This window comes from Piliocolobus tephrosceles, chromosome 14 (genome assembly GCF_002776525.5).
Source record: "Piliocolobus tephrosceles isolate RC106 chromosome 14, ASM277652v3, whole genome shotgun sequence".
NCBI classification, from domain to species: domain Eukaryota; kingdom Metazoa; phylum Chordata; class Mammalia; order Primates; family Cercopithecidae; genus Piliocolobus; species Piliocolobus tephrosceles.
Window position 1 is genome coordinate 18,251,910 of NC_045447.1, and position 19,843 is coordinate 18,271,752.

Here is a 19,843-nt window from a genome sequence, read left to right on the forward strand (position 1 = left end):
CATGCCTGTCAGAATATCTCAGGTACCCCATAAATATACACACCTTATACTCCTGTGTACTCACAAAAATTAAAAATTAAAATATTTATTTTGAAAAGTGAAAAAAGTGAAACAAACTAGCAAGTAACAAAGAACTGTTTGAAATATACTTAAAAGAAATGTTTATTTTCCAAATATTTTAATTTGGGAAAGACATTCAAATTGGGATTGGTTTTAACTCCCAGATCAGGATGAACCTGTAAACTTTCTCCTCTGGTTTTATTGTTCATCATTTCCTTACTTTAAAGTTTCTATTCTTCATTAATTTCTTCCTGGGCAGAACACATTAACTTATGATTCTAGCTATGGCACAATCTAGTATGACCTTGAATAAGGTTACCAGAGTTAATCATCTAAGCCTTAGGCTTTTGCTGCTGTACAATGGGATTATTTATTATTTAACATGTTGTCATTTCCAACATGTGCCCTTAGTGCCGTGTAGATAAGCCTGCCTTTGGTGGCTTCTAATTCAGAAAAACAGAATACACACACACACACACACACACACACACACCATAATTTATATACCCTATATGTTTACTGATTTGAATAAACTAAACAGGATAGAAAGTAAATTTGAACTAGAGTTAATTTTATCTGTCCTTACAAAGTTGTCATGAAAATTTATTAAGAAAAATAAAATAGAGTTCATTTTATTAAGAGGGCCTTAAATCTTGGTTGGTAATGTCTCTTTCCTTCTTTCCTTTGCAGAGTATGTATGTAACTGCTCTGTGGTTGGAAGCCTGGATGTGAATCACTGCAACCAGACCACAGGGCAGTGTGAGTGTCGGCCAGGTTATCAGGGGCTTCACTGTGAAACCTGCAAAGAGGGCTTTTACCCAAATTACACTTCTGGGCTCTGTCAGCCATGTGACTGTAGTCCACATGGAGCTCTCAGCATACTGTGCAACAGGTAAGCAACAGAGGGTGGAACTGAAGTTTATTTTATTTTAGCAAGGGAAAAAAAAGGGTCCTACTCTGGTTTAAACAAAGAGGGATGAGGGTCATAGATTTACAAAATATTTTATATACTTTTTATACTTTATGTGTTATATTTAATGTCAGGATTTAAAAACTTCTAATTTACTGATTTAATTCTTCAAAAGCACTAGAGTCGCCAATTTTTCTCTGGGATAATTTCTGTAAATTTCATGGGAAAAAAATTATTGAAGAAGAAATCTGCTTTCTTTAAGGGCTTCCAGGCATGATACCTGCTAGGAGGTTTAGAAATGTTCTTATGTTTATTAATATACCATTGGAGTTTGAGGAAATTTGTTCCTTGGTTTATTTTTCTCTCTAATCAAAATTCTACATTTGTTTCTTTGGACAACTAAAACTTAACTTGGGAATACCCTAATTTATTTAACTAGTGGTAAGTAGACTGGTTTTACTCTATTTACCAGTATATTTTTGAAACCAAAAGTAGATTAAGCAGGAATTATCTTTAAAATAGTATGTTATTTGGAGGTGATTTAATTTAGTGGAATGACGTACCGTTATCTAAACGTTTGCCTTGTACCGCACTGAAAGTAATTATTATTTGACCTTATATGAGGCACTTGACTTTTTGTGGACCCCAAGTCAAAAAACTGAAGAGACAGTATTAAATAATGAAAAAAATAATGACAGGTTATACTCAGTGTAACCTGGGGTGTAACCCAAGATCTGCTGCCGCTTAGGAGCTGGGTTCCTTGGGCAAGGAACTGAGCTTGTTTCTTCTCAAGGTTGTTGTGAAGATTAAATGAGTTGATATATATAAAATGCCTACCACATGTCACTCAATAAATTCTGGTTTGTTTTAATTTCAAAGGAATATTCTGGGCTGAAATGAGAGAACATGTTTTAAGAACTTTTAGCTCCTTGACAAAGAAGTGCTTTATACTTTAGCAATAAATATTTTGGATGCTTTATAAATGATATTGTACTGTTATGGAACATTGTATCATATGGTAGCTTATTAAAAATGTAGAAGAGGCCGGGTGTGGTGGCTCACACCTGTAATTCCAGCACTTTGGGAGGCCAAGGCTGGTGAATCACGAGGTCACGAGGTCAAGAGATCAAGACCATCTTGGCCAACATGGTGAAACCTAGTCTCTACTAAAAATACAAAAATATTAGCTGGGCGTGGTAGCGCATGCCTGTAGTCCCAGCTACTCAGGAGGCTGATAGGCAGGAGAATCGCTTGAACTCAGGAGGTGGAGGTTGCAGTGAGCCGAGATTGCACCGCTGCACTCCAGCCTGGCGACAGAGGGAGACTCTCTCTCAAAAAAAAAAAAAGGTAGAAGAGAACTTCATTAAGAAGTTTATAATTTGAAATGCAGCAATAATCAATGCTTCTGATGCTTGGTATTTTAAAATAGTTATTTGTCTTAATTTTCACAGCAACTCCTTATATGTAGGTTACTAGATCACAAAGATAGTAAGTGCCAGAGAAAGAATTCCATATTAGGTCTTCCAATTCCAAGTCCAGTGTCTTTACCACTGTAGCATACCATAGCATATAGATTATATAATTAGAAAACTGATAATCACTCTGTTCTTTGAGATTGAGAATAGAGTAGTAGCTTAACGCTATTCCCTCCACTCTCCCCAAAACATGCTCATGCAAGTTAGATTCAGAAGTTTCGCACTGCTTACCATTTTAAAAGATGAGATAATGTAAGTTTGTTCATTCTGGTGTCTCATGGAATGTCCACTACTTTCTTTGGAATGATATTCTGCAAACATATTTGCTTTGAATACTTTTGGAGAAATAGAAAAGTGTTCTCTTCTAGGCCCAAAGCTTTATTAGAAGAGAAAGAAATAAAGGAAGGATTAAGAGAGAGTTTTATAATAGAAGCTGTAAAAGAGGAAAAAACAATAGTACTAATATTTATGTACTATCTTACTGTATTCATAGTTCTTCTGCAAATTATTCCTGATTTATCTTTTCTGTGACAGTTAATGCTACTAAGTTTTATGCTGAAACTCTATCCTGAAAATAGGTGGTAACCATAAAGTAATGGAAAAGAAATTAGACTAGTAATCTAAAGGCCTAGGGCAGGGGTCTGCAGACTATGGCCTATGAACCCAATCCAACCCACTGCCTGTTTTTGTAAGTAAGGTTTTATTGGAACATAGTTCCACACATTTATTTATGTATTGTCTATGGCTGCTTTTGTGCTATAGTGGCAGCATTGACTGGTTGTGATAGAGACTGTATGGGCTACAAACCTAAAGTATTTACTATTTGGCCTTTTTGTAAAAAGTTAACCAACCCCTGGTTTATATGGTGGTTTATATCCAATCATGGTGGGTGTTTCTAGGTAATCATGTAACTTTAGGCAGTTCACTCTAACCTTTATTTTATTTATTATTTTATTTTATTTTGAGGCAGAGTCTCATTGTGTACCCAGGCTGGTCTTGAACTCCTGGACTCAAGCGATCCTCCTGCCTCGGCCTCCCAAAGAGTTGGGGTTACAGGCATGAGCCACCATGCCTGGCTAAATTCTTTTAAGTGTTTGTCTTTTTATTTGTGAAGTGGAGATAAGAATCCATGTCCTGTCTCTGTCCTGCATAAAGTTGTTTGTCTTAAGAATCAAGCAAGATGATGCATGCATAAATCTTTTAAGCTGCAATTGCTAGACAGATAATACAAATAATTATGGGAACCATTTATTGAGCATATGCTATATGCTAGGACACTCTACTAACTACTTGATGTGCATTATCTCATTTAATCTTTTTTTTTTTTTGAGATGGCATCTCACTCTGTCTCCCAGGCTGGAGTACAGTGGCACGATCTCGGCTCACTGCAAGCTCTGCCTCCTGGGTTCATGCCATTCTCCTGCCTCAGGCTCTCAAGTAGCTGAGACTACAGGCACCTGCCACCACGCCTGGCTAATGTTTTTGTATTTTTAGTAGAGACAGGATTTCACTGTGTTAGCCAGGATGGTCTGGATCTCCTGACCTCATGATCCACTCGCCTCGGCCTCTCAAAGTGTTGGGATTACAGGTGTGAGCCACCACACCTGGCCATCTTATTTAATCTTTACAAGAACTCCCTTGAGAACATTATTATTTTCCCATTTTGACTGAGAATTTTGATGTTTAAAGGGTATAGTTAACTTGACTAAGTTTATACACTAAAGCTGCCATTCAACCCATTTAAACAAATGTAATACGTAAGCAGAGTCCACAGAATGACTTCAAAGTTCGTGTTTTTCCTGGTAGAAAGCCTCTTGATGTTTAACACCCAAATGTCCTAGAATTAATTATCTCTTAATTCAGTGTGTTTTGGCTGATGATTATAAAAAAAGATGGGACATATTTACATTTGTGTCCTAGAAATAAAGCCAAATACTGCATTTTAAACAAAATAATATGTGAGAAGTCTGTGTTAAATTCCAAATAGGTAGACTGTCAGCATCACATGTCAACAATTTGAAAGGTGCACCAAATATCAACAAAGAGGATATGTAGCATGTTACTACTTGTAGCCACTGTTAACCTTAGGAATGGTTTTTGCTCAGGAAGTGATGTTTTCAGCATTTTATATCCTAACATAGGAGTTTGTTACTTTTGTATAGGTGCTTTACTGTGTTTTAGTTACACTTTAGGAACTTGGTTAGTTGTTTGAGGTTGACATGAAATGAACTGTAATTTTTTTTCACTTAAAATTGATAAATAGGTTTTTTGTTAGTATCTCATATAGAATATCTGATATTCAGTGATGGACGATTCATGCAAGAGGTGGAAGAGAACAATAATATTATTACTACATTACTTAATGGTGGAGATATGTTGTGAGAAATGTGTTATTAGGCAATTTCATTGTCATGCAGCATCATAGAATGTACTTACACAAACCTAGATGGTATAGCCTGCTGTATACCTAGACTAAATGGTATGGCCTGTTGCTCCTAGGCTACAAACCTGTACAGCATGTTTCTGAACTGAATACTGTAGGCAATTTTAGTACAATGGTAAATATTTTTGTATCTAAACATATAAAAGATAAAAACGGCACACCTGTCTAGGGTACTTACTATGAATGGAGTTTGCAGGACTGATAGTTGATGTGGGTGAGTCAGTGATTGAGTCATGAGTGAAAGTGAAGGCCTAGGATATTATTGTACACTACTGTAGAATTTATAAAGTCTGCACACTTAGGCTACACTAAATTTATTTTTAAAAAGTTTTCTTCAATAATAAATTAATCTTAGCTTACTGTAGCTTTTTAACATTATAATCTCTGATTTTTAAAACTTTTTGACTCTTTCTGATAACACTTAGCTTAAACATAAGTCCACTGTACAGTCGTACAAAAATATTTTCTCTTTTATATCCTTATTCTATAAGCTCTTTTCTATTTAAAAATTTTATTTTTTTCTTAGTAAACTTTTGTGTTAAAAACTAAGACATAAACATACACATTAGCCTAGGCCTACACAAAGTCAGGACCAATAGTAACTATTGTCTTCCACCTCCACATCTCATCCCACTAGAAGGTCTTCAGGGGGAATAACATGCATGGAGCTGTCATCTATGATAATGGTGCCTTCTTTTGGGATACCTCCTGAAGAAACTGCCTGAGGCTGTTTTAGTTAAAAAATTTTAGTTGGACAAATACGCAGATGTACACTCTAACATAACAATAAAAACTGTAGTATAGTAAATACATAAACCAGTAACAGTCATTTATTTTCATTATTAAGTATTATGTACTGTGTATAATTGTACATGCTATACTTTTATATGATTGGCAGTGCAGTAGGTTTGTTTACACCAACATCACCATGAACACATGAATAATACGTTGCATTGTGTTACCACAGCTATGATCTCACTAGGTGATGGGAATTTTTCAGCTTCATTATAATCTTAAGGGACCACCATGATATATTCTATACATCATGGATGGAAGTGTAATTATGTAGCACCTGACTATATTATTTTTCCATTCTATATGGACTATTTTCTATGTGTACCTACCTGATAGCTTCTGTTATCCTTAGTAGGTTTCTTTTTTTTTAATGAGGTAACACATGATTTTATATTATCCTCATAGCATCAAAGTGTATTGATTTCTCAAATCCTTTATCATCTTCTTCTAAGTGAAATCTGGAAGGACCTTGCTTCCCCTGCAGCCCATGCAAGTAATGACTGTTTTCTGTCTCACACTCTTACTTCTGGACCTGGAATTGCAATAGATATCTCTCTTGCTCTTCATTGCTGCTCTCAGAGTGCTCTTCCCAGCCTCCTTCCTAAAAACTCCTTTGAAGCTCATGGCAGCAGACTATGCTGTCACACTTCCTTGTTGCTGTTTCTACTCCTGGGCACCAGGCTTTATTTCTTACACTTGGCTCACTGTTATCTCTGACACTACACTTGCCATAATTTTAGATGATTGCAGTATCTATAGATAAGCCTAACAATACTTCGGCTTCTCAGTTTCTTGAAACTTACTTCCAGTAAGTTTTCCTCCATGCTCCTTCCAGTCTTTGTTTCTTTACTTGCCCTATTTCTTATTTGTCTTTGGCATATCAAACTTCCGAGATAAATTTATACTTCTATTGGTCACAACAGAGTAATTTTTTTACTTTTAAAAAATATTATTAAAAAATAAAGGCCAGGCGCGGTGGCCCACGCCTGTAATCCCAGTACTTTGGGAAGCCGAGGTGGGTGGATCACCTGAGGTCAGGCGTTTAAGACCAGCCTAGCCAACATGGTGAAACCATGTCTCTACTAAAAATACAAAAATTAGCTGGGTGTGGTAGCATGCGCCTGTAATCCCAGCTGCTTGGGAGGCTGAGGTGGGAGAATTGCCTGAACCTGGGAGGTAGAAGTTGCAGTGAGTTGAGATAGTACTGTTGCACTCCAGTCTGGGCAACAGAGTGAGACCCTGTATCAAAAACATAAAATAAAACAAATAAAATATTATTTCAGAATGTCAGGCAATTTGTCAGAACGAGTAGTGTATCACAAAAGTAGTTTAAAAGCCTATATTTAAAGGAAGTCTTTACAAGGAGGCTTAAGAGGTCTAAATCCACATAGCCCTAAGCACTGAATTTCTTAGTGGGAAGTTAAATTGACATGAAACTAGAACAGAAATGGAAAGTTGTGGGACTATGTACTTTGCAAGAAGATATGAATGAATGAACTATGAGGAAACAGCTCTGTGTTCTGCTCTGCTAGAAATTATATGTGAGTGGGTAAATGGAGAAAGGAAATTGTGGACAATAGTGTGATGATGTGTAATAGAAAGGGAGTGAAATTTGAAATTGGTAGACTTGGTTTCTATTCTTGGTTCAGCCACTGGCTTACTGTGTGACCTTGTTTAAAATGGCTGTTTGACCTCTCTGAACCTCAGTGCTTTTATCTGTAAAATAGGATTAATATATCTAACATGAAGGATTTTTCTGATAATTAGTACAAAAATACAGTTAGATAGGAGAATAAAGATCTAGTGCTCGGTAACACAATAAGGTGACTATAGTTAACAATGTATTTTGTATATTTCAGAAAGCTAAAAGAGTAGATTTGGAATGTTTCCAACACAAATCAACCCATGGCATGCTTATATAAAAACCACATGTCCTCTGTAAATATATATGACTATTATATGTCCATAAAAATTAAAAATTAAAGTTTAAAAGAAGAAAACTGAATTGTGCGCATATGTGTGTCTACTTAGGCACATAGATTCAGCTCACTAACTCTCTAGTAGTTGAATCTCTTTTTGGTTTTTGTTTCTGTTTTTTTTTTTTTTTAAGACAAGATCTCACTCTTTCACCCAGGCTGGAGTGCAATGTGGCTCAATCATAGCGCACTGCAACCTCAACCTCCTGGACTCAATGGATCCTCCCACCTCAGCCTCCCAAGTAGCTGGGACCCAATGGCATGTACCACCACGCCTGCCTAATTTTTGTATTTTTTGTAGAGACAGGGTTTTACCATGTTGCCCAGGTTGGTCTTCAACTCCTGGGCTGAAGTGATCCACTTGCCTTGGCCTCCCAGAGTTCTGGGATTACAGGCAGGAGCCACCATGCCTGACCTGTTTATTTATTTATTTATTTTTGCTTGTTTGTTTTAAGTGAGGAATAGAATTAGTGTTATACCAAAAAGGAGGATTAAATCAACCACCCTTGAGTATGAGAAGATATCGGGGTATTTGTTTTTTGTTGGTATGCTGGAGAAGAAATTGTTCATTATAACAGAAAAAATTCTCTCATTTTCTTTAATTTTTATTTAAAAACCTATTATGCCTTTTAAAATTGAATGTTATATATTTTAGAATAATAATAGCCTAAACTGAATACTTGCTAGGCATTATCCTAAGCCCTTTGCAGTTATTAATTTGTGTAATTCTCATAGCAGCCATATAATGTAGGCACTATTATTACTATTCTCATTTGTAAATTTGCCTAATTTACTGCATAACAGGCAGTAAGTAAAAGAGTTGGAATTAATATATTTGCAGTCTGGATCTAGAGAATATCCATATCCACTATGCTGGTACAGCCTTTCTCAAAATCTCAGATATTGAGCAAAGACAGTGAGTATTGTAAGAAATTTGATGCTGTGGTGCAGACTTCTTGATATTTTCTAGAAATTTCTTCTAGTTGTCTTTTGGTAATCAGACACTGACCCTCGTGTGATGTAGCTCATGTTACGTAAATAATGACTCTTTGTAAATAATAACATGTTACGTAAATAATAACTCTTCTTTGGAAGGACTAATCCTAGTTTTGGCTTAGTAGAAATTAGAACATGAAAGGACCAGCCCTTTGATGAACAAATATCAATTGCAATATCTATTGTATTGCCCTTCCTTTTTGTTAGGCACTTTGGAATATTGCTTTTGCTCTTGTCAAGAAATTTATAATCTAATCTGTGCAAAACTATGAAACACATACAATACAAAATAGTTTATGAATATATGCTTAATTTGTAAGTATAGTAGTTTAGAGTAGAAAAAGAACAGAAGTAAATTGAAGTGAAATAGGAAAGGCTTTTCCTATTACAGGAAAATAGGAAAGGGGGTCTTACAGGTTGTGATTTAGAGAGGCAGAGAGATGAGAAGACCTATCAGGAGAAAAAAAAAAAACATGAAAATTCCAATGAATTTCCTAAGATTATACAATGACATGAGAAATCTGATATCCTAACACCAAATTCTCTTCTGTTGTGACCTCTCTGTTCTCTTTTAAAAAATAAGAGTAGAAAAGTGGATTCTATTCTATCCTGATTCCCTCATCTATTTGAAGTCTGTGGAACTAACAATTGGCTTTTAAAAAATTAATTTCCCTATTCTTTATGCCCATATATTTTAGTGGGAGTCGCCCCAGTAAGGGTAGATTTTGGCTGCAGGAGTCAGATGTGGGTTGAGCAATGTCTTTGTGTGCAAACACAAAGTTCTTTTTGTACTGACAGATGTCCACCCCCTCACATCACCATTGGTGTTCCAACCTGTTTAATTGGAAGGAACTGGTCTACAATATCTGAACCTTTCAGTTTTGCTTTTGGAACACATTTCAAATGTTTTTCCTGATTTATATTTTGACATGTGCTTAATAAATGAATAGAGAAATCCGGTAGCATTTTATCTCAAAAAACAATATGCTTAGTGAAAGTGTGAATCTCAATATAGCTCTTAAAATGTTATCAGGAATGACTTTATATGTAAACAATTACATATTGATTTGAGACTTTTTTGCCACTACAACCTCTGCCTCCCAGGTTCAAGCAATTCTGTGCCTCAGCCTCCCGAGTAACTGGGATTGTAGGCGCCCGCCACCATGCCCGGCTAATATTTTTTTTGTATTTTTAGTAGAGACGGAATTTCACCATCTTGGCCAGCCTGGTCTTGAAATCCTGACCTCGGCCTCCCAAAGGGCTGGAATTACAGGCATGAGCCACTGTGCCTGGCCTAATTTGAGATTTTTAAATATATTCACGGTAGGTTAGCATACAAGGTGCATCATTTTAGATTGTCTTAGATAACAAAGTAATTCTGTATTGGTCTAATATCCTTTTCCATAAAATCTGTCATTGCTGCTCCACAGTAAGTCCTCCTCATCATCATAGGTTCTTGGAAACTGCAACTTTAAGCAAAACAAGGTACAACAAAACCAATTTTACCATAGGGCTGATAGATATAAACAAGAGTTTAAGTTCATACGGCATGTTTCTGGTCACAGAAACATCACTAAACTACTAAAAAAAAGACCAAAGACACTTCTAATAACAAACATTGAAATAAATGTGAGCTATATATATATGTAAGAAAATTTAATAACAACTAAGAAAATTATTTACCTAGTTATTCTAGTTTAGGGTCATGGGTGACTGGAGTCTGTCCCAGCAGCTGAAGGTGCAAGGCAGAGCCACCGCTGGACAGGACACCATTCCGTCATAGGGTGCATTCACACACCCTGCCACACTCAGTCGTCCTAGGATGATTTTGACCTGCCGGTTAGCCTGATATGCACATTTTGGGATGTGAGAGGAAACCAGAGTACCCATAGAAAACCTAGACCGACATGGGGAGAACATGCAAACCCCACACAGATAGTAGCTTCCACTGGGAATCATTTTTCTTCAACAATGTTGTACTGAAACTACATTATTTGAGGACTAGCTCTACAGTGTATCTTAAAATTTACAGTCAGCTTTCCTTATCTGTGAATTCTGCATCTGCAGATTCAAGCAATGCAGGTTGAAAGTATTTTTTTAAAAAACAATTAAAAATAACAGTACAACAATAAAAAATGAAAATTTAAGAAAACAATATAAAACAATAATTATTTACATTGCATTTACATTGTATTAGGTATTACAAGTAACCTTAAAGTATCTGGGAGGATGTACATATACAAATACTGTGCCATTTTATGGAAGGGACTTGAGCATCTGAAGATTTTGGTATGGTGGGAAGGTCCTGGAACCAACCCCCCCATCCCATGCTCAGGGACAACTGTCTTTACTATTTTGCATTTTAATTGTGGGAATGTGCCCCAGGTTAGAAGGCAAACTTATGAGGTAAACTGATGCCAAAATAAATTTCAAATGGAAAGATGACAAAACACCTTGGAGGCTTACATTTGTATAGGGCTCTGAAGATCATCTCTTGTGTAATACGAGACAGTAATAGCTGCTTTTGCAAACTCTTATTTACTACTTTGCCTATAATTCTGGAAGATCAAGAAAAAGGTTGTTTGATCACTAGAAACAATAAACAATTTAGAAAAAAGTCATTTCATTCATGTTTTATTTTTAAAAAGACATTGCATTTGCCAACTATACGTCAAAAGATATTATCTCTGTTCTCAAGGAACTTACTGGCTAGTGGACTTGCAGAGATAGACTTGCAAGTCAGGGAGGTCTTAAGAGAGGCAGTTGCATTTGAATTGATATTGAAGAGAGTAGAAATTTGTATAAAAGAAAAAGACATCTTCACTGATTGCAAGTGGTTCACTATTTCTTGAAGACAAAGCTTGGTAGTAGTGGGGAAGAAGGGTTGAAAGGGAGTAGGCAATGACAGGATGACATTTTTGTCTATTTGTCTACTGTTATATCTCCAACACCTAGAACAGTGACTGGCACATACTAGATACTCAGTACATACTTGATGAATGAACAGAATGAATGAATGAATGAAGACTAAACGGGGCCAAGCCATGAAGGCCCTGATGTGCCTTGTAAATACATTTATCCATTGAAGAATATTTAACAAGAGGTGACATCAGACTTGTTTTTTGGAAAAATTACTCTGCCAGAAGTCTGGTGCTTAGAGAGAGCGGGCTCAGGCAAGGAAACCAGATTGAGAAAACTGTTGTAACAATCTAAGCAAGAGAACTTAAAGGCCTGACTTAAGATATTAATATTGGCGTTGACAATGGTGCTGGAAAAGAGAGAATTTAAGAGATATTTGGAAGATAAAATATACAGTACTAAATGGTTGCTTGTCTGTGGAGAGAGAGAGAAAGAGAGAGATATGACTCCCATGTTTCTGGCTTGAGCACATAAGTGAAGAGCTATTCTATTATTAATAACTAACTAAAGAATACAGATATATAAGCAAGTTGGAGGAAGATGATGATGTTAGGTTTCAAAAATGTTGATTTTGAAGTGACTGTGGGATATTCAGGTAGAGATATCTGAGTAAACACTTGAAAGTAAACATTTGCATATTCTTTGTGTGTCAAACTCAAAATCTAATCTAGCATATTCTTATGCTATTTTGTAGGAAATCAGAACAATACTTCATTCTTTTTTTATTTTAAGATGACTTTACTCTACCCCAATTATTCCTGCAGTTATACCAGTCTCTAGTTTAAATTACCTTTTTGGTACACTTGAATATTTTTTTCCTTGAAAGTCAACTTTTTAAAGGTAGCCATCTTGATCAAAAGTAGGTAACTGCTCTTAGCCTTGATTTTATTGTGATTCATTTGATTCAATAAATGCTTGTACAGGACCAAATGGCTTATGTCTTAGAAGATATCAAGTATGTTAAGTTCATGGAAAAACAAATTAAGTTTGAATGTTAATAAATGGTCAGAGAAGGGCTTGTTCAGAAAAAGACACTGAGTATGTTGGGATTTGGGTATAAATAATACATATCTAATACAGTCTGGAAAGCTCTATTTTTTTTTCAGTGGACTTTTGTCTTAAAGTCTCCATTCAATACAGGGCATAATCTGCCCTCCTAGTCTAATTGTTAACTGGATATCAGCTGTAGTTAAATGAATAAAAAAAAAAAAAAAAAAAAAAACTTTTTTCCAGGTCTCGGTGACTTTTGTGAACATTAACATGTAACAATGTGTTGATACTGCCGTTAATTAAACATGTTACTGTCCCTAAACCATGTTGCGGACTCCTTTACTTACTTCATTTTATTAAGTTAGTTTTAGGCCAGTTTATAATTTTTTAAAGAAATGTCTTATTACTTTTGTTCTTTATAGTGTTAGATCATTTATTTCATTTTTCTGAGAAGCTCCCCTCTAAATCTGTAGTTGAATATATGCTAATAGTTTAAATAATTAAGTTTGTATAAATGCAGTATTTGGTATTATGGTTTCTGTTGAATAAAATAAATACCTTAAATACTGCATTTATCTGCAGGTAATTTAATAAGCCTTGTGAGAGATAAAAGATAAATAAGATAATAGGTCTCATTCAAAAGGAGCTTCTGGTCTAGGAAGGACACTATTAAATATATGTAAATAGTTACAATACAAAGTAAAAATTGACCCACATCACAAAATACAGTATAAAGATAAAATGTTAAGGGGATTAAGAAGCTGGGAGACATCACTTATAGCTGGAAAATTCAGAGCTGAATTCATTGAGGAGGTAGCTTTTGATCCCAACTTTGAAGGAAGGAAAGAATTTAGACATACAGAAGTGAAAAAAGATGAGAAAGGACTTTACGGACAGGAAACAGCAAGATTAAAGTCTCAGAGATGGGCTTACTGAAGATGTCAAGTGGAAGAGGAGTGGGGGCAGGAGATGAGTCTAGTAAGTCCTGTTGGGGTCAGGTCACAGGGAGCCTTTAGGGCCAGACAGATGATTTGGGTTTTATTCACAAAGCAGTTTTTAAGCAGGAGAAAGATCAACATGGATTGTAGCAGTAAGAGAATGAGTAGATGTAAGTAGGGAGAGATTAGAGAGTGAAAACTAACAAGGGCCAAAATTAGGGTAATATTTTAGGGTAATATTAGTGAGAATGGGTAGAATATTGAAAATATGGAGAGTAATCAGAAGGGTGATACGCCATGACAGCTGTGTTTCAGTGCATAATTCTGTGGAAATTTTATGATTTTTGCATTAATACATACAAATGTAAAGGTAGTTTGTATTTCTAAGTTGAACTTATGGAAATGCTTAGGCACAAGGTTCCTTCTCAGGCCCACACCCTCTCCCTGTGCTTACCATTCTTCTTTTGTTGCTGGCTGCAGAAATTGTATCTGCTTTCCTATGCCCCAGCAGTTGCTACCACCCACTATATCCCATGGGATTTTTATTCCTGCATAAGCCTTGCTGCTGAGTGTCAAGCCGTGTCCCCATACCCACATTCTTTCTGCATTACTGAAAAGAAACCCAAAGGCCCTTTACCTTTTAAGAGTTTTTAAAACTGTTAATCTTTATAAGGAGGCCTTTGAGGATAGCAAACATAATAGATATTGGAAAGTTGAAAGCTTATATAATTGACAAACTTGATGTCTTTTATTTTTCCAATTAATTGCTCTGGCCCTCATATGCCTAAATAGCATAAAGTCAAGTACTCTCTCCTCTTGAGGCAACACATTATCCAACAGGTAACTAATTGTCCAATAACTCTAGGGGTCTGTCCTCCTGTGATGCTAGGTATAAAAGGAATGTGATTCTGATCAGTTTACTAATCCTACTGTTTCTCACTGCTACATGGAATTGCTGGGGTGAAACCTGGTCCCTGAACAACATAATGGATGGATGATGCTTGCTCACAACTGTGATGATGCTTTAACTGGTCCAGATCCTTGCAGAGGCAGCAATGATTCTTTAAGGGAGGATGAACCCACTCCCTTAATGCCACATTCTTTCAAGAATGCTCTAAATTGGGTCTCCCAGGTTCTAGATCTTAACAGTCAACTCCTTCAGTTTATATGTGCAGCCACATCTCATTGTGTAAGCCAGTCCCAAGAGTACTTTTTGAGGACATTTTGTAGAATATTTTCACTAACAAACCTCAAACCTTCTTCACTCCCCAGGGCTTAAGCGCGTTTCTTTAGTCACTCAAAATATACAGAGTCTTGTTAAACCCTTCTCTCAGGACAGTAGGGCCTGTTCGCGCTATACTTATGTAACTAAAGGAAACCCAACTGAGATGATTTTTCACAGTCAGGAGGATCTGCTTCAAGGTTATTTTCCTACCTCTACCCAAATGACAAAGCAGTTGCACACTTCTCTTGCTAAAGAAGAAAGGAACTACAAATTTAATCTTTATAAACATCTCTCTTATAGGGCATTTTACTATACCTAATATGTTTTAAAGTCTTACAAACGTGTAGTGTTTTCCTGTCTGTAGTTTGACTTCCTTCTGAGACAAAAATACCACACAACTTGGCAAATGCTCCTGACAGTATTACTACCACTATCAACTCCAGAATGAACAACACTAACATTTACTGACTGTTTACTATGTGCCAGGGTAAGCACTTTATATTTACTGTCTTGTAAGGATAAAATAACAATTAATTGAAGGTGATATATTCTGTTTTACAGATGAAGAAACTGAGACTTAATGTGCCCCAAAACAGACAACTAATAAGTGGCAGAAACTGGCTCAAATTAACATCTGTCTGACTATCCTGCCTTCAGTAGGTCCTAGTGTTTGTTAATTGGTTGGCTGAACCAATGCTTATTTTCAGTAAGCCTGATAGCCATCCTTTAAGTTTAGCTATCATACAAACAGATTTCTAGCATTAAAAATTATCCTCTGTGTGATCAAGATAACATCATTAGCAATATGTCATGAATAGTATATATCCCTAGTGTGATGAGATGAGAAAGATACATTACCTCTGTGACAGTCTTCCTCAAAATTCATAACCTCATTCTAATTGTGACAAGAGATCAGACACACCCAAATTGAGGGAAATTTCACAAATAACTTGACAAGTTCCCTTAAAAGCTTCAAGGTCATAAGAGAAAACAAAAGACTGAGAAACTATCAGATTGGAAGAGGCTACGGAGACATGATGAGTAAATGCAAGACAATATCCTAGATTGGATTCTGGATCCAAAAAACTGGATAACTGTGGAAAAATTAGGGATATCTGAGTAGTTAATAGTATTGTGCCATTGTTAATATCTCCTTTTTGATAAATATGTCCTGGTTACATACGAAGTTAAACAGGCCGAGCCTCATGGTGCCTCACACCTGTTATCCCAGCACTTTGGGAGGCCAAGGCGGGAAGATTGCTTGAGCTCATGAGTTTGAGACTAGCCTGGGCAACATAAGGAGACCCTGTCTCTACAAAAGATTATAAATTAGTCAAGCATGCTTGTAGTCCCAGCTACTTGGTGGCACATGCAAGTAGTCCCAGCTACTTGGGAGGCTGAAGTAGGAGGATCACTTGAGCCCAGGAGGTCAAGGCTATAGTGAGCCATGATGGCACCACTGCACTCCAGCCTGGGCAACAGAGCTAGATCCTGTCTCAAAGAAAAAAAAAAGGAAACATCAGTGGAAGCTGAGTGAATGGTATATTAGAACTTTCTATACTATCTTTGCAACTCCTCTTGAAATCTAATATTATTACAAAATAAAAAGTTAATAAAAGTGTTATTTGAAGCAGTCATTCAAGGGAATATAAATAATATTATTTATTTGAGGGCAAAATTGGTCCTTATGGTAATTCTTAGCCTTAAGTCCAGAAGAGAAATTAGGATAAGGAAATAAACTTACTTTGTTGACCTGCCATTTTAGATATATGACATTGTGGTTAGAATGTACAATCAAATTCATAGCCTATTTTAATAGTCTTTTTTTTCCTGCAGTTTAAAATGAATAGCTTCTAAGACACATGTTAGTAGACTTAGGCTAAAATAGAAGGCCTCTTGTTCCCATAGAGAAGGCTTTGTCTTCCTCTCTATTCCCTGAAAGAAAATTAAATCATCATGACTTTTTCCAGCTCAGATTTTTTTTTTCATAGCAAGAAGTATGTTTCCTAGAGGATGGAGATAAATATGGGACTGTTCAGTTTTTTTTCCTCCCCGGATGTGATTTCTTCTCAAAATACCTAAATTTGTGAATCCTAGAGGGAGACTTGGACTTGAAGTTTCTTTAGATTTTCCATAAAAAGGGACACAAATACTTCAGCCACGATTATTTCGACATAGTATATAGGGCTAGTTTAAAAACTATGAATTCCATTATTATGGCTCTGTGTAGATTAAATGAATATTCTGGTGTGATATATTTTGTGTGTTTCAACAATTTGGGGTTTTCAATTTCGTTTTTCAGTTTGGGGTTTCGTACATACACTACAGAAGGAACATACACATGTTTCTCACATTGCCAAAAGCAGTAATGCAAATATGGCTTATATTGTCAATAACAACATCTCTTCCTTCTCTTCTGCCAGTTTCCAACACATATACCATGACCATTTCTTTAATTAAGTTTTACTTTTGCTGGCCTTGAATTGATTTTCAAAGGGTTCTGCAATTGAATAGAATGTCCAATAAAACAGATATTGTGGATATTTGAAGGAAACATTTTTACAGAGAAATATATTAGCTTTCTTCACTAACATGTTCACCTAAAGAAGCTGCGTAATCCAGGAGAGGCAGCAGGAGGAACAGAAGGAAATTAACATTCATTGAACACTTTAAACCTCCATTCTTGATGTTTTACACATAAAACCTCTCTGACTTCTCAGACAACTCATCCATTTTGTTCTTAGCAGCTAAGTTACTTAGCGACGTGGCATAACTAATAAATGGCAGAACTTAGTTTTGAGCCCAGATCTGTCCGGCTCCAAGTCTCTTCCCACTGTACCCTGAAATAGAATAGGCAAGATTAGATATGGCAGTGTGAGCATCTCAGTGTAAATGCAAGGCTAGCTGTGGGTGAGTATGACTCATTTGTTTAGATGTTGGCCTATGGAAATATAAATCTAGAAATCAGAACTGGGCTACAAGAAAATAAATACTAAATAGAAGGCAACAATAAAAATTGTTGAGACTATACATACAGAATCATTTGAAAGGAAAAGGCAGGAATTAGGGCATTATAAATATTTAAAGCTAGGTCTGTGGTTTGGGTGTCAAAACATCTGACTTGCTTGGGTTTAAGTTAAAAAGGCAGGCATTTGATATGTGAGAAGTCTGAAAGCAAGTTCATGGACCTAGTCATTGGGGTGGAAAGTGGAGAGGCAGGGCAACTGAGACCTGGAGCCAGGCATTGAGAAACTAGGGACAATAGTTGTAATTAATCATTAGGAATATAGGGGACTGTGGACAAAGGAACCAGTAGCAAACGGGACTTGACAGACCACTGAGGTTGATTGCCTTAAGGACCTTCCTCTTAGGTTAGGATTGATACCAAATTCAGGGTTCATCACTATGCCTGGAAGTAGAAAGTAAGCAATTTTACCAGTCCGGGATAGGGATATAAAAAATAGACTGAAATAAGTACAGTTAATTTAGTAGAGTGGTTCTCCAATTATGGTCCCCAGGCCAGCAATATCAGTATAACCTGGAAATTGCTTAGAAATGCAAATTCCTAGGCCCAACACCAGACATATTGAATAAAAACATCTGGGATAGGGTCCAAGAATCAGCATGCTAAAGTTTCAGAACCACTGATCTATGTCAGTGGCCTTGAGTATGTTCTCCCCAAAACCTAAGGTCGTCTTATGCAGACGCAAACTAGAACTAAGAAAGAAGGGGTTTGTTTGAGGCATTTCAACCTCTATTCTTTGTTTATGTGAGAATTGTATAAGCTAAAGAGGCCCTATTCCGTAGGGTCATGATGGAATATTGGGGCCGAGCAAAATGGATTTTTCTTTGAGGGCTGGGACTTTTTTTTTTCTATCTGCTCTTCTTTATCATACTTTAAAGAACAAAATTGAGGGATCACTGTCTTACAAGGTTGGTTGGCCTATTGTGGGGTAGTCATTAAATGTCTCATTTTGCTCACCTAGAGTGAATATTCTATTTCCAAGATTCTAAGAGGGTTATTTAAATGTGACATAAAGTGTCAAGATTAAGTGCATGCTATTCACAATAGCAAAGACATGGAATTAATCCTGATGTCCATAAATTGTAGAATGGATAAAGAAAATGTGGTACATATACACCATGGAATACTACGCAGCTATAAAAAAGAACAAAATCATATCCTTTGCAGCAACATGGATACAGATGGAGCAAGTTAACTGAGCATTAACTCAGCAAGTTAATGCAGGAACAGAAAACCAAATACCACATGTTCTCACTTATAAGTGGGATCTAAACATTGAGTACACATGGACATAAAGATGGGAACAGTAAACACTGGGTACTACTGGAAGTGGGAGGGTGGGCAGGGGTAAAGGGTTGAAAAACTACCTATTTGGTACTACCTGGGTGAGGGGATCATTCATACACCAGACTTCAACAACACAGTTTACTCATGTAACAAACCTGCATAAAAGTCAAAAGAATAATAATAAAATTTTTAAAAAGATTGAGTACATGGAAAATGTTAACTGAACTGAAATGAAAACAAATATTGCACTTAGAAGTCATCAAGAGTTAATGAAGAAAGCACACATAGACTTTGGAGCCAGATTATGCAATCATTAAACAAAGTTTGCATGCCTATCACATGCCAGGCACTGTGCTAGGCACTGGAAATATAGCAGTGGAAAAAACACATAAAACCCCCCTGATTTCACAGAACTGACATTCTAGATGGCAAGAGAGATAATAAACAAGAAAATAAAATTTATAGTATATTAAATAATAAGAGACATTACAATTTCAGATAGTATGGCTAGGCAAAGTATGTTGAGAATATGACATTAGAATAAGGAACAAAAAGAAGTAATAGAGCATGCCATGCGGATCCCCTGTGGAAAAGTATTGCCAATAGAGAGAACAGCAAGTAGAGTCCCTGATGCAGGAAGATGCCTGATGTATTTGAGCAACAGCAAAGTCATTGTGGCTGAAGTGATATAAATTGGGAACAAAAGTTAGGGGGGTAGTATGTAAAGCAAAATATATACACAGATATCCAGAATACTGTTCTTTTGATTTATCTTTATTTTCAAAAGTTTTTATACAGAAACAT

At 36.3% G+C, this 19,843-nt stretch overlaps 1 protein-coding gene across 1 annotated transcript in view; it reads left to right on the top strand.

Moving 5' to 3' along the window:
* MEGF9 (multiple EGF like domains 9) overlaps positions 1–19,843 on the top strand; it is a 115,512-nt gene that overhangs the window by 56,058 nt on the left and 39,611 nt on the right. The window contains exon 2 of the mRNA XM_023223680.2: positions 751–952. Within this exon, the coding sequence (XP_023079448.1) occupies positions 751–952 (202 nt within the window). The remainder of the gene's footprint in view (positions 1–750; positions 953–19,843) is intronic.